The sequence below is a fragment of the Podarcis melisellensis genome, assembly GCF_964234715.1.
Source record: "Podarcis melisellensis genome assembly, chromosome: 13".
Taxonomy (NCBI): Eukaryota; Metazoa; Chordata; class Lepidosauria; order Squamata; family Lacertidae; genus Podarcis; species Podarcis melisellensis.
This window is the reverse complement of record NC_138545.1, coordinates 32,105,229-32,119,782: the sequence shown is the minus strand read 5'-3', so window position 1 is coordinate 32,119,782 and position 14,554 is coordinate 32,105,229. Positions and strand designations below refer to the sequence as shown.

At 47.4% G+C, this 14,554-nt stretch overlaps 2 protein-coding genes across 3 annotated transcripts; one reads left to right on the top strand and one right to left on the bottom strand.

Annotated features, from left to right (window-relative positions):
• The first annotated feature begins 71 nt into the window (after nucleotides 1-71).
• Nucleotides 72-4,720, top strand: CISD3 (CDGSH iron sulfur domain 3). The gene is made up of 4 exons (XM_081885721.1): nucleotides 72-232; nucleotides 2,049-2,177; nucleotides 2,484-2,752; nucleotides 4,062-4,720. The coding sequence occupies exons 1-3, from the start codon at nucleotides 155-157 to the stop codon at nucleotides 2,670-2,672; spliced, it is 396 nt and encodes a 131-aa protein (XP_081741847.1). The 5' UTR covers nucleotides 72-154; the 3' UTR covers nucleotides 2,673-2,752; nucleotides 4,062-4,720.
• LOC309355130 (coenzyme Q-binding protein COQ10 homolog B, mitochondrial-like) lies at nucleotides 4,403-13,980 on the bottom strand. Of its 2 annotated transcripts, XM_081885711.1 has the most exons (5): nucleotides 13,071-13,970; nucleotides 9,663-9,846; nucleotides 8,123-8,315; nucleotides 6,100-6,204; nucleotides 4,403-5,116 (listed from the first exon to the last, which is right to left on the bottom strand). In XM_081885711.1, the coding sequence occupies exons 1-5, from the start codon at nucleotides 13,147-13,149 to the stop codon at nucleotides 4,958-4,960; spliced, it is 720 nt and encodes a 239-aa protein (XP_081741837.1). In that variant the 5' UTR covers nucleotides 13,150-13,970; the 3' UTR covers nucleotides 4,403-4,957. The 2 variants fall into 2 exon arrangements, with proteins under 2 accessions (XP_081741837.1, XP_081741836.1); XM_081885710.1 differs by lacking the exon at nucleotides 4,403-5,116 and having other exon boundaries at nucleotides 5,123-6,204; nucleotides 13,071-13,980.
• Between the last annotated feature and the right edge of the window lie 574 nt (nucleotides 13,981-14,554).

Genomic DNA, 14,554 nt, shown 5'->3' with positions numbered 1-14,554 from the left:
AACCTTTCGTCGCCGGTTCAGGGGCTGCCGGCGGGGCGGAAACAGAAACACCTGCGGCTTCCGGTGGGGCTGTTGCCTTGGCGCGGGGGACCGCGAGAGAAGGTGACCCCTTCCACGGGGGCGGAGTTCCGCTGGCGCCTCTCAGCTGCGAGCGATGCCTGCGCTGCGCGGAGCCGGCGCTGCCCTCTCGAGCGCGGCTGGCTCCTTCTTCCGCCGGCTCGCCTCCCCCCAGGTGAGCGCCGCCGCCGCGGGAGCCTCGGGAGTCGGCAGGCGGCTTCACAAGCGCGCCGAGCCGGTGGAGTCTGGGCGTCGTTTGCACGCGCGTTGCTTTTGCACCCAAGGGCGATTCCGTGGAGGCTGCAGCCCGAGTCACACTTGCTCGGGGTCAAAGCCCCGCAGAAGCCAGCGGCACCTTCACCTCTGGGCGTGGGGTCAATTGAGCCCGTAGCCCGAGCGACTTCTGCTCCCGAATTCGCACGTGCATCAGTTGAGACACGTGTTGAGTCTCTCTGCTCGCATTGGGAAAGCAGAGCACGCTGCAGTACTTTAGTACTCCTGATTATGGACGCAACTGAGTTTAGAGGTGGGACGGGACGAATCACGCTTATGTGCGTGTTTGCGGCAGAGATTTTGAGCAGATTTTCATGCCCCTCACCAGGGAATCCTGGGACTTGCCTGTCTCTTATCAGTCTACAGTTTCTATTATTCTTTGGGCAAAAACCTTACCCCACGTGTGCTGGCTCGACCCATTCCGCATTTGTAAAAATAAAGTCGTTTACTGTGGCGGCACCTACACTTTGGAGCTCCCTGCCTCCTATTGAGATCAAGCAGGCACTTTTCACTGTATTCTTTGCTTAGAAAGTTGAACTAATTCTAACCTATTTTAGTATTTTAACTTTTGTATGTTTTGAATTAGAGTTGTATTTTTTTAAAAAATACTGTTTTTATCATCGGCCTTGAGGGTTTTATTTTTTCTACAATCAAGAGGTGTATACATTTTATGAAATAAAACAAAAGCCATGACTAATATTAAACTACTTACATGAGTATAGATAACATTATTTGTATAATAGAGTTGGGGGCAGTGGAAACCCGCAAACCAATGAGTTCTGCCTTCTTGCTGCAAGCCAGGCCAGCGGCTACTAACCATGATGGGTATCTTCTACCTCCAGTGGCAAAGGCAACATGCCTGTGAATACATGTTGTACTATTGTGCTGCTCCTGGGCTTCCCATCGGCATCTGGTTGGCCCCTGCGAGAGCAGAATCCTGGACTAGAGGGGCCTTTGACTTGTTCCAGTAGGGCTCTCCTCATGTTCACCCATCAACCACAGAAGTGCCCACAAATGGCACACCATGAGCAGAGAGGCCAAACTGCTGATCAAATAATTCTTACAACTCAAGGAAGTGAGCCATAGGACAAGCCAAAACTCATCATCACTCCCACCCTGATCACATTTCCATTAGTCATTTTGACCTGGGGAACTCAAATACGTTGATCATTCGAAACCTGTGTGTGCCAGAAGGTGGACTTGTATATAGCAAAAACCAGATGACCGAAATGCACTTGGCATGCACCCATCTGCTCTGCTAAATGACCAGTAGCCTTTGGCCTTCTCTGAACTGCCACCTGGTGGCGACTCTTCCATTAGGCTTACTGAACCATTACCTTCCTAGCTGATCGTTATAAGAGCTGTAGCAAAACGAGACAAGTGTGTGTCCTGCTTTCTACAGCATGTTGTGTGCAGAAATCAAACTTGTGCATCTCCACCTTGTGGAGTCGATTGGGGTCCAGATACAGGAGGAGCTTGAGCTTCTTCCTGCTTCTGTCATCTTCTGCATGCCAAGATAGGGTTCTTGGGCTGCAACCAGGAATCTCCCCACAATGCCTTTAATTCCACCTGTGCCCTGGGAAATGAGGCTGCAGGGATGTTTGCTGGTGGCCAACTGCTGACTGCAGCAGGCCTGTACACTAGCTAGCCTGCTGCCCTTTCCCTTTAATAATCTTCATTCTTTCCACCATTCCCACCCCACTCTGATCACATTGCAGATAAGGATCTGTTCAACTGCTTCAGCATCTTCAGTCCGGCCAGTGATTGCAGCCAAACAACCCTTTCCGGTGGACCTAGCAGCAGGGAAGCGTTATGCATGGTGTGCCTGCGGTCACAGCCAAAAGCAGGTAAACCACCTGTAGTCCTTCCAGATTTCCCTCTGTATAAAAATCTTGTGAAGTAAATAAATAAAATGCTGCAGTTCTTGCATCTATGGGAATATGGTTTCCAAGAACAGAGAGGTTGCAGAAATCATTGCCTCAGCCCAACCAAAGTACCACTCAAAAAGTGGTGCTGGTTTTATTTACACAGTCCCAACTGATCTGCTAGGACTCTGATGGATCAACACTAAAACTGTAATGGAAACTCCATTGGCAGTGTGATGAGTGTGAGCGAGGGAGTTAAAAACTCTTACTTTTGTTTTGCTACGACAGCCATTTTGTGACGGGTCCCATAATAGATGTGCCCCGGAAATCTCTCCCCTGAGATTCAAACTGGAGGAGGCAAAAGAGGCCTGGCTTTGTGGCTGCAAATACACCAAGAACCCTCCATACTGTGATGGCACCCACAAAGAAGATTTTGTGCAGAAAGCTGATCTCCATTCCCACCCACAGTTGTGCTGAAGGAAGGAGAGATCTTCATATCAGGGTTTCATATATAGAAACCGACTGAACAATCAAGCATGAGGTACATGTATGTGCAGGTATGTTTCAGTGGCTGGGAATTTGCCACTTTCTGTTCCTCCACCCCCATTTCTTTATTCTTAGTTAAACTTTTTTTGAAAATAGAAATTATTTTTTTCCGTAATTCTGAATACCTTTGAGATTCCACCCCCCCAAGGCATGCAATGACCTCCCTCTTCTTGGGTGGTGCCATTTTAGTTATATCATGCTTGGCACTCACCACTAGATTTGAGAAATAGAGGGAATAGCTAGGTTTGTTCCATAGCTAAATTTGCTTGCATGAGCATATGAGGTTTGCTGGCATCAAAGTCCACAGGGCTTGCTGTCCAAAGGCACAGCCTTTGATGTCCTTAGAACAGTTCTGCCACTCGGCGGAATGCCAACTTCTTGGGCGTCATCTCTGTTGATTAAGAAGCCAACCCTGTCAGCAATTCAGTGTTCCAGCCACATCAGGTACAAAGACCTGTGATGGGGCAGAGTGCAGAAGAGGAAAGTCAGATTTCATCATGCCAGGCTGCTTTCTGGCAGTCAATCCTAGCTACTTGTTTTAACTGCTTAGTGACATCTCGTTGGCACCTGCCTGTCTCAGGAGAATCAGTGCACCTTTAGGAGTGAAGTCAAACTGTTGGAAGGTTACAGTGCCTGCTATAGCTGTAGAGACCGATATGGGAGAGACTTGTTTTGCTGCAGCTGGGGCAGATTAAGGCGTCCAGTTGTGCTGCTGCAAATGCACCAAGACGTTTCTTCTGTGTTCCTACCAGTGGTCATTCCTCCTGTGCTCACTGCTATGGATGCATGACCTGACCGCCTCTCTGCAGGCACTGTGGTTGTCTGCAAGGGATTCTCACAGCAAGGTTAATGTTGCCAGCTGTCAAATCTTGTTTGCAGACATCTTTATATTCTCACAGTCCTAGGTGTAAGGCAGATGTAGGGAACCTTCACCCCTCCAGCTGTTGCTGACTATAACTCCCATACTTCCTGGCCATTGCCATGCTTGACTGGGCCTGATGGGAGTTATAGGTCTTATTATTGCTTATTGAAGCTACCAGCATGAGTTTGACCAAACTGCGGGAGGCAGTGGAAAACAGAAGTGCCTGGTGTGCTCTGGTCCATGGGGTCATGAAGAGTCGGACACGACTAAACGACTAAACAACATTGCTTATTTAATTTGTCCAGCAACATCTAGGGACAAAGGTTCTCCACCCCTGGAGCAAGGGATTCCAATGGAACTTGAGTTTCTTCAACTTATTAGAAATTATAAGTGCTTCTCTTATTCTCAGTATTCTCTTCCAGTTCTTAATGCAGTAACAAACTTGCATATGTTTACAGGATAGTCAAAGGGCATCAAGGCTGAGGAAGAAAACAGGAAAAGGGCAAGAGCTCTTCTGTCATCGAGATTTTTGTACGGTTACTCAGCTTCCTGGTCAGCTCACACATTCCAGCATGTTCCCACTGTGTGCTAATGCAGGAAGCAAAACTCACGTCCCTGCTGCTCCTTGACCCACTTCCTAGAAGCTCGCTTTTCCCAGGAGCTTTTGACCTATCCTAGAACTGTTCCTCACAGAACCCTGGAGAACCTGTATTACATCAGGAAGGCTTAGGATGAAAAAATGTTCCAGTGGATTGTACTAAAAGGTTTTCAGAAAGTAAAAGAAGAATTGGGGCTTGGGAAGTGTTGTAAGTATTCAAGTTTTATTGGCATTTAAAATAAAATAAATAAAGCATCATGGTTTAAAAAAACAACAACCCAGTGGGATTTTTTTCAGAATTGCCATTAAATAAATATATATATCTTAACAAAATTCCATACATTTGCATTTGTCAATCATTGACAGAAGTGTCCTTTGAGGTAAGGACTCAAGAACACCAGAATTAAATATAAAATAAATTAGGATAAAACTCTCAATAAAATAGTATCATTAATGAAATAATGTATTCCAAGGGTTTTGCAAGTTAAATAGGCATAAATAAAGCAATGTCCTTCCATATTATCTTGTCACTGAATATGCATTGCTAAACTATATATATTTATGTTGGCAGCTGTGTTGTATACAACTGCTATGAGATATGAGAATCATGGTATAGTGTTACAAGATATATATATAAATTAAAAACACAAAGCAATGTCCTTAAAAAGTAAGAGATCCAGGCATGATGGTAAAGAGGAATGTTCTTCTGTAGACCAGGAAAGCTTCCCCATACTTCAGTACATATGAGGCTATTCATCACGTGCAGCAAACTGCCTTGTGTGGTTGGACTGCAGCCTGTGTGCTGTACAGTTTCTTTAACCGTTGCTCAAAGGCTGACACCATCCGCTTGGCTACCTCATCAAAGAAGAGGTTAGCCAGTTGGGAATGCAGAACTGACTTGAATTCAAAGGAGACCTGGGAGGGAGATAAAAACAATTAATACACTGATACATTGGGAGAAGAGGAGTATTACATACCCTCCAACACCTTGATAGCAAAATCTGGCACACAATCTTTAGGGATGCCATACTCCCAATTTTTCCTGTGAGAGAATGCTGGTCATTTTGGATGCCATGATCTCACACAATTTCACTCCATTATTTTCCCCTGAAAAAAGTGCTTTTGGGGGGACAGTGCCCCAAAACATGCCCCCCACAAAAAGCACTTGAGGGTGGAATTGGGTGAAATCGTGCAAGATTGTGGCATCCAAAATGGCTGCCGTTCTCTTGTGAGAAACAGTGGGGTGCCCCGTTTTTTTCTGGGACACTTGCAGGGTATGGCGGTATTCCTATGCCAAGGTGAGCGGCCACATCTGGCAACCTTGGGCAGCTGTCAGGGCCCAATACCTGTCTTGGGGTCTACTCGGGAGGAGGGAAATTGGCCTAGTGCTCCAATAGGCAGCTAGGTCTGCTATTTTAATTTCCCTCAATGGACCATCACTCTTGGGCATTGGAAACAATTTATGTGGCAAATGAGTGAAATTTGATTCTGCAAATTTAGAACTGTATTTTGCATTTCTGCATGCAGAATTTAAATTAATGAGAACATCAAGAGGAGGAGTTGTTGTTTTTAACCAGGTTTCTACTTCTTGTGGCTGTGAAGATACGTGGGTGAATGTGTAGGCCTAAATACTGAAAGTTGCACAAGTAGCTGAATAAGACTCCTAGCTGACACATCTCTGCTTATGAAAGGCAATCAATACTTTTTTTAAAAAAAGGCAACTGTGGAAGTACCTAATCAATTAATGACCCATATTGACAAAGCTGCAATAAATCCTCCAGCGTAATCTTTGAACCTATGATGAAATGGGACTTTGCCAACATGCAGCTCTTAGCACACATCCTATTGGCCTTGCAAGTCACACCCTCGCCAGGAGTTGGCATACGAAGGGCACTTACGTAAAACTTGAGTGTGCAGCTGCTGTCCGGCTGCCCTGGATGTCCTGGTTCAAACTGCCACAGTGTTTCCAGATGCTGAAACAACCGTCCGTCATTACTCACAACCTGAAAGGTAGAGAAAACAGCACAGAGTTAGTGCTCACAGTTTTGAAATCAGTTCAAATACCCCAAAACGCACTGCTGTGAGTTCAACAAACCCGCTGTTGCAAGTTTTCATTTACCCTAGACAGATAGGAATTGGGACAAACTCTGCGGCTGAATTTCCCGCATTTGGGGAAATCACAGGGGTCAGCACACCCGAAGTGCAGTGCATGAGCCTTATCCATGGCTTTAGTATGCAGTAATTACACTGCGTGCTCTGGTCCATGGGGTCATGAAGAGTCGGAAACAACTAAACGACTAAACAACAACAAATTACACTAATTTGAAATATTATAACAAACAACCAGAGTTATATGCAGTTTACTACGATTCAACCTGAGCACAGAATTTGATACTGGGTCCAGAATTCAGTAGCACAAGAATGTGGTCAAATGAGAAACTGTGTTTCTGGAGATGGAACTGTTCCAGGTAGTGATAGAGAAAGATAAATTATATTCTGGAGTGAGGTAGCATGCGCAGCCTCATTTCTCACCTTAACATAAAAATGTGGAAACTATAGTCATCCTCATGCTGTTGGACCACAACTCCCATCAGCCCCATTCACTGAACATACTGGCTATGGCTGATAGGAGTTGGAGTCCATCAATCTCTGGAGGGGCACATTTTCCCACCCTGCCACTGCCCATGCTTGGTGGGTGTGGGTGGGTGTACATTTTTAAAAACAACACAGCTTTGCAGTTTGTAATGAACCTCTGGCCACATACACACCATACAATTAAATCACATTCTGCACCACCATGAGTCCTGGGAATTTGCCTACTGTGCTACCATTCCCAGCATCGTTAACCAAATTGCAGTTGCCATGATTCTTTCCTGGAAGCCATGCACTTTGGGCTTTAAGTGTATGGTGTGTACATAGCCAGAGTCAGAAGCTGAGAAAGCAGTCTTGTGAGATGAAAACACAGCACAATGGGTGCCCATCTCTCCCCCTTTCTGGAAATGTGGGCAGTGGATCTGCTGCTCTCTATGAGTGTATATGTTCCTTGCTTTCTTTATAACCAACCAATATATCTGTAAATAAAATTACACATCTCTAGGGCTCTCTCCTCTGATGAGAACACAAACCCAGGTAGGTCTGTCTGCCTCTCCTTGAAACACTCTTTCGCAATCCCAGGTCACAAAGGTGGAGATAACAGAAATCTCCACATCTAGAGTTTCAACATTGCAGGCCCTCACACCAGCAAGTTCCAAAAGGCCCTGTGTTGGGAGCAACAGGACTCTTAGCTCTGGTGAATTAACTTTTTGAGGTTTCCAGTGTCTACTGACATCATTTCTCCCTGGGTGTTATTTATCGCCATGTGAAGGAAGCATGTGCCAGAGAGGGGAAGTGAGTCAAGGAGCTGCTACATCATAAAACTGAAACCAGATTAAAACTGGTTTGATGGCAATAGCTCTCACCCGGCAAATTCCGGAAATCATAATCCTGGACCGCAAATTAGTACTAAGAAAGAATAACTCAGTGTGTTTACTTGGATTGACAGTTTTCAGAGTTCAGCGCAGGTAGCCTTGACAACTAAAACAGCCCCACTTGACACAGGTGAGCCCTTAGCCCAAAGAAATGAAGATTGTAAGCATTTCTCAGATTTCTGCTAATGGTCAGGGAGAATGGTAGTTGTGGTTCAGCAGAACTGGATGGCTAAAGGCTCCCCCCATCCCCGATTAGCACTGCCAGCTCACAAATGGCTGGGATCCTGGGATAAAATCTTCCAGGTGAGTGAGTGTGGCTTCTGCGAGGGGATATAATTCAATCCCTTGGTTTATAAAGTGACTTGCGACAAAACAAGAGTGCACGAAACCTCGCCAGCAAGGTCATCCAAGGAAACACCCAAAGCATAAGCCCCATCCTCCTATGCTTCCTTACCCGGATCTGATGGTGAGGCACCAAGGATATGTCGGAGGAGTAGCGCTCTACCACAGGAGGGAATCCCACTTCCAGTTCAGCCTGCAGGAACCCGTTGCGATGGGAAATGATGCGGGAGCCAGTGCACCAGGGCACAAACAACCGGTAGCTGCCCACATCTGCCACCGTATTGTAGATCTGCTCAATGGAATACCTGCAGGAGAAGGAGGTGAAAAGGCAATGAGTGAGAATGATCAGCCTGGAGTGGTGGGAAGTGGCAAAGCACAAAGGCTGTATTTAGGAACATGGCTTTCTTTCTTGCTTGCTTGCTTGCTTTCTTACACACATGCACACACCCCCATCTAATATATATATGGGAACTGCTCTTTTTGAGCTAAGCATCATCACGGAGCCTGTTTCTGATCTCTGGCATGTGTGAACTAAAAAATAAGAGGGTGTTTCTGAGTCATGTGCAGAGTGCAGCAAGCAGAGGCCTGAGGGAGTAGTGTCAGCTAAGTTGTTCTCAGAGAAGAGCTATTTCAATGGGTCCCACTCTGCAAAGGAGTAACATTGGATGCAATCCTCTCTGCTGAACTACAAGTCCGGTTGTCGTGCCCCAGTCATGTAAAAAAACACAACAAAATGTACAACTCCCATCAAATAGAAAAGTGTTGCTGCAGAGTGCTAGGAACAAAGGGTGAAAACGACAGGGAGGCAGATTTTGGCTAAACGTTAGGCGAAACTTCATAACAGTAAAAGCTGTTTGACAGTGGAACAAGCTGCTGCAGGAGAAGCTGGGCTCACCTTTGCTAGAAATATTTAAGCAGAATCCGGATGGTTATCTGTCAGGGAAGCGACCTTATGCCAAGTCAGACAATTTGCCCACTTAGCTCAGCATTGCAGACACTGAGTGACAGCGACTGTCCAAGATTTCAGGCAGGACACATTCCCAGCTCTACCAGAAGATTGAACCCGGGACCTTCTGCATGCAAAGCAGATGTTCTCCTACTGACCTATGGTAATGAACTGTAGTAGCATCCAGCACTGAAGAACCTGCACTCGGAGGGGGGATGAGTGGGCAGGTTAGACTAGATGTCCTTTTGGTTCTTTTCTGTATGATTTTATGCTGCCAGGGGGATGAGTTCTTTGACATCCCTGTTGTCTATATGCAAGCTGTTTGTTCTTAAAATTGGAGAGATCACTGGTTGTTGTTTTCTGGCTTCTATAGCAAGGCTGTTCAACAGGCGGCGCTGGTAGATCCTGATCGAACACGTGATCCTGAGCAACCGCCCCTTCCCCCCAAAAAAGCTCGACAACTTTGGCTTTGGTCAATCCAATGGGTAGATCACTTCCAATTTTTTTATAGTGGGAGTAGATCACAGTCTCTTGGAAGTTAGACATCCCTGTTCTATATCATGAAATTTAAATTTATTTATTTTTTAAAGGAGGATCACTTCCATCATGCAAACCCATGTTGGCAATTTAGCTTGGATAAAGTTTTACAACTCTCAGTAAGAACTAAGCTGGGTGGGCGTTTCTCTCATTCTTTTGGCATACTCACGGGAGCTGACGGACTTCTGCATACTCCATCCGCTTGGCGCCAAGCAGGGGGGCTGCCAGACTCAGGAAGGGCCGGCTCTGCTGTTTGGTCGCTGACCATGAGGCCAGGGAGGAGCAGGTCTTCAAGATGCAAGGGGCAAGAACCCCTTTGGAGCTGAAGCGCCTGCAAGGTGGCAAATGCAATCACCAGAAAGCAAGCACCAAATAAGGGAATCTATAAGGAGAAGGGAGTGTCCATTTCTCAGCCAAAGGGGGAAATAGGAAGCTACCACTATTGAGAAATCAGCACTTTCTTAGAAGTACCTAGAAGGGGAAGGTGGGAAATGGTCAAACTAGTTACATCCAGTTTTTTCTCGTGCTGATCTTTTGTTATTAATTAGTAAGGCATGTTCTAATATGGGCACAGGCCATCCCAAGTGAAACATATTAAGGCTGCAATCCCAGGCATTCTTAGCTACAGAGCCGGCTCTGCCATTAGGTAGCCAGAGACGGCTGCCTCAGGCAGCACAAGCTCCTAGGGGGCACCTTGCCTGCTCCACTCACTCCTCCACTGGCAAAGAAGCACTGATTTTGGCCAAAAATGACGCCGATGTGTTGGCACCACTCATAGGCGCCGACTCCATGGGGCCTGAGGGGGCCTGAGCCCCCTCAAAAATTCGTTTGGGGGGGCTCCGCCCCCCCAATAATTTAAGAAAATTATTACCGTATTTTCCCCTCTATAACACGCGTGTTAGGGAGCGTGTTAGAGAGCGAATGTGTGGTCCCTGGAGCCGAAAAATCAGGCAAAAATCAAACCGCGCGTCGGAGAAGGGAAACCTGAAAAGAGGAAGCGGCTGCTTTCCTGCATTCTGCCTCAGGGTCTTACTGCCCACCCTCCTCTGTTTCCTTGCTGTGTTTGCTCAAACGGAACAAAGAGCAGGGAAAGCCCCTCCCCTCCAGGCAAGCAGAGGGGAAAGCAGAGTGCAGCTGAAAACATGCAGGAGGAAGAGAGAGAGAGAGAGAGAGCGTGCGCGAGCTGGCTGGCTTGGGTGGGTAGGTGAGGGAAAACTTTTGCCTTCCTTTCCTCCTTGCCGTTATACCCCTCTCCTGCATTCTTAGCCAGCTGCTTCTCTGCACACCCCTCTCGTGCTCCTTGTCTGTTCTGTGTTTTTCCTTCCCTCCCCACTTAAAATGTGGTTAAAAAGCATGGATCCACATGGATCCTCAGGATCTTTGCATTGGGTCACCCCAAATTCACCATCAGATCACATAGCATGTCCATGGCTACAGCCTGCCCCCCAAAAATCACACACCCACTGTTGCCTGGGGCTGCAATGGTGCAAAAACATGGTTACAAAACATGGATCCACAGGGATCCTCAGGATCTTTGCATTAAAGGTAAAGGTAAAGGTACCCCTGCCCGTACGGGCCAGTCTTGCCAGACTCTGGGGTTGTGCGCCCATCTCACTCAAGAGGCCAGGGGCCAGCGCTGTCCGAAGACACTTCCAGGTCACGTGGCCAGCGTGACATCGCTGCTCTGGCGAGCCAGAGCTGCACACGGAAACGCCATTTACCTTCCCGCTAGAAAGCGGTCCCTATTTATCTACTTGCACCCGAGGGTGCTTTCGAACTGCTAGGTTGGCAGGCGCTGGGACCGAGCAGCGGGAGCGCACCCCGCCGCGGGGATTCGAACCGCCGACCTTTCGATCGGCAAGCCCTAGGCGCTGAGGCTTTAACCCACAGCGCCACCCGCGTCCCCCATCTTTGCATTGGGTCACCCCAAATTCACCATCAGAGCACATAGCATGTCCATGGCTACAGCCTGCCCCCCAAAAATCACACACCCACTGTTGCCTGGGGCTGCAATGGTGCAAAAACGTGGTTACAAAACATGGATCCACAGGGATCCTCAGGATCTTTGCATTGGGTCACCCCAAATTCACCATCAGAGCACATAGCATGTCTATGGCTACAGCCTGCCCCCCCAAAATCACACACCCACTGTTGCCTGGGGCTGCAATGGTGCAAAAACGTGGTTACAAAGCATGGATCCACAGGGATTCTCAGGATTTTTGCATTGGGTCACCCCAAATTCACCATCAGATCACATGTCTGTGGCCACAGCATGAAGCACAAAAATGATACATCATTAATATTCACCGCCCACGGCGGCAGCCAATCAGCTGCCGCAAAGGGTGGGCCCTCACAGGTTCACTTAAGGTCGGGGCAGCCCGGGGCAGCCCGGGGCTCACCCCTTTCGTTCCCCCAGCAGCAGCGGTTTGGAGGTCTTGAGCCCCCCCAATATTTTTTATAAGTCGGTATGGGCCCCCCCAATATATTTTATAAGTCGGCGCCCCTGGCACCACTTCTCCGCCAGCAGCAGAAGCAGCAGGGCAGGAAGGAAAGCAGCACTGGTAGCAACAGGTATGGCGGCAGGAGCAGGGCAGGGCAGTTTGCCTCCAGCAGCGGGACAGGACACAATACCCCTACATATCCTACATATCTAGGTGTTAAGTCCCATGAAACTCAATTGGACTTGCTATTTCCAAATTAAACTGGCTGCACAACCTATTGTTCTTAATGGGACAGTTGTGACCGACTATGTCACTCCCTCACTGAAATCCATGGGAATTCAGGGTGTTATATTTTGGAAGGATAGCACCCTATTTTAATTAATTAATCGCTAATAATAAACACAATCGAGGAGAATGCGTTATTTTTATTGATACTACATAATTCACTTTAATTATTATTCATTTAATAATAGTTGGAATGATTCAAAACAACTCTGCTAAAATGTTATGGTAAGGTCCATTCACTTAAATGGGACCTTAGCAGCTGAAACCTATGCATAGAACCCATATACACAGAAGTAAACCCCAATGAGTTCAGTTCAGCTTATTCCCAATTAGGTCTGTTACAGCCTAATTTTGGCAGGATTCCATGCCGTGTATATACTTCAGCTGCTGCTTTTAGTGTTTAACTTCTTTTTTGTGTGTGCTGTAATTGATATTTTAAATGGTTAAATTCCATGGTTAGCCACCTGCAGCTTCATGATAGGAAAAGGCAGAGTATCCGCCTTTTTAAAGAAACCACAGACATATACTCGAATATTGCTATTAACATTAAAACTACTATTCAAATAGCTCAGTCAGTAGAGCATGAGACTCTTAATCCTGCACTTTGGGCATAAGATTCCTGCATTGAGGGAGTTGGGTCCCTTCCTATGATTCTGTAATTCAGAAGTTGTCTCTATGACGGGCGCTCAGCAGCCCAAAAGCTCTCCGGGCTGAAAGTTTGCGCCTTTGGGCAAGGCTGATCGCCCCGACGGCAGGCGCAAGCATTTGGGGAGAAGGCAGAAACGGCGAGGAAGAAGCCGGATCCCCTGATCTCCAAAACCTCCCTTCTCGGATCAGCCCCCTCTCTTACCCGGCTCCTTTCGAGCATCGTGGGCGGGAGCCCATCTCCACCAAACCCCGGACGGCGAGGCGACCGCTTCTTCCTGCCATTGTTTCACGCTGACCAAGAGAGAACCGAGTGCTCGGGACGGACCGGCGGCTCGCCTAAAAAGTTACCCAGATCCAAGTGCGTCATCGCCGGGGAGGGTGGGCGCGTCTGCCTGTGCGCGTCTGCGGAAGGGCCAGCCCCTTCCCCGCCTTCCTCGTGCGCGCCCGAGGTTGGGGGCGGCGGGGCAGGGGGCAGAGTTAGGTAATGCCGGACTCTGGACTTGGTGGCCTTGTGGGTGCTCCCCCTTCCCGCTTTTTAGACGGCCATGTGTAAGCGCGTCAAAATGTGGTGTAAGCCAGCCTTGTTGCGTTTGCAGAGGAGCCCCTCTACGCAGAAGCGCACCTGGGTTGCCTCGGGCCCTTGGCAAGGACACCTGTTGGCACCCCCGTCTCTTGCGCCAGCTCAGCACACTTGACAGGAGGTGGCTTTCCAGGATTTCAGCTAGTGGCTTCACCCAGCTCTGCTTGGAGAGATCAAGGATAGAACCTTGGACGTTTTCATGCAAGGCAGATGCTCTACCACTGAGCTATGGAAATGTGCCTTTGCTGGAACTGCTATAGCTACCGCTTTGGATTAAAACAGCCATGGAACAATTTGTGCTTGGCACTCTGAGACTGAACATGGAGAGGGTAGAAAGAGCCTGGTCTGTTTGCGTTAAGCCCCTGCTTTGTCATTATTAACAAAATGTTATGTGTATATTTAACAAAGAAGAAATTAGTCCTAATATACACACACAAAGCAGATGGTATCTATTATTTTTGGTTCAGCTTTGGAACCCTTAAAGGCTGAGCTAAATTGGAGGTGGCAATGGCGGCCCTACAATATTTGGAGAAAAAGTGCTTCTGAGCACACCTGTCATAAGCTGCTGCCGGACTCAGATCCAACTTCTGCATCACCAGAGATTTATAGCTTTCAGATTCCAAGGTTGATCTTTAGCTTTAAGCCCTGTCAATTCCTCTACTGTTCTGAGGAGATGTTTTGCATAACTGGAGTGTCTCTGGCTTTCATGCAACCGTGTCTTGCAGTTCCTTTAAAACGAACCGATTTTATCGTCTCACAAGCTTTTGTGGATCCAGATGCATTGGATAAAGTGGACTCCACCCCATGAAAGCTTTTGGCACAATAAATCTGACGCCAAATGACTGTTTGCTGCATTTGTGCTGCAGGTTACTCCTCTAGAAATTTATTTTATAATTGTTCCTTAGCCTCAAGCGTGTTATATAGGAGCCAGGTGGCATTATTCACCTTTACATCAGCCAAGGCTCCCGTACCCTTAAAATGTGCACGACAGGCAAAACTTCAGCAGGACGATGTTTCTCCCTGAGAGAACTCGTGCAGCTGTTAAAGGCAAAAGATAGGCAAGCAGCCCAGAGCTTCCAAAGGGACTTGGGCAAAATAGCTGCCAAA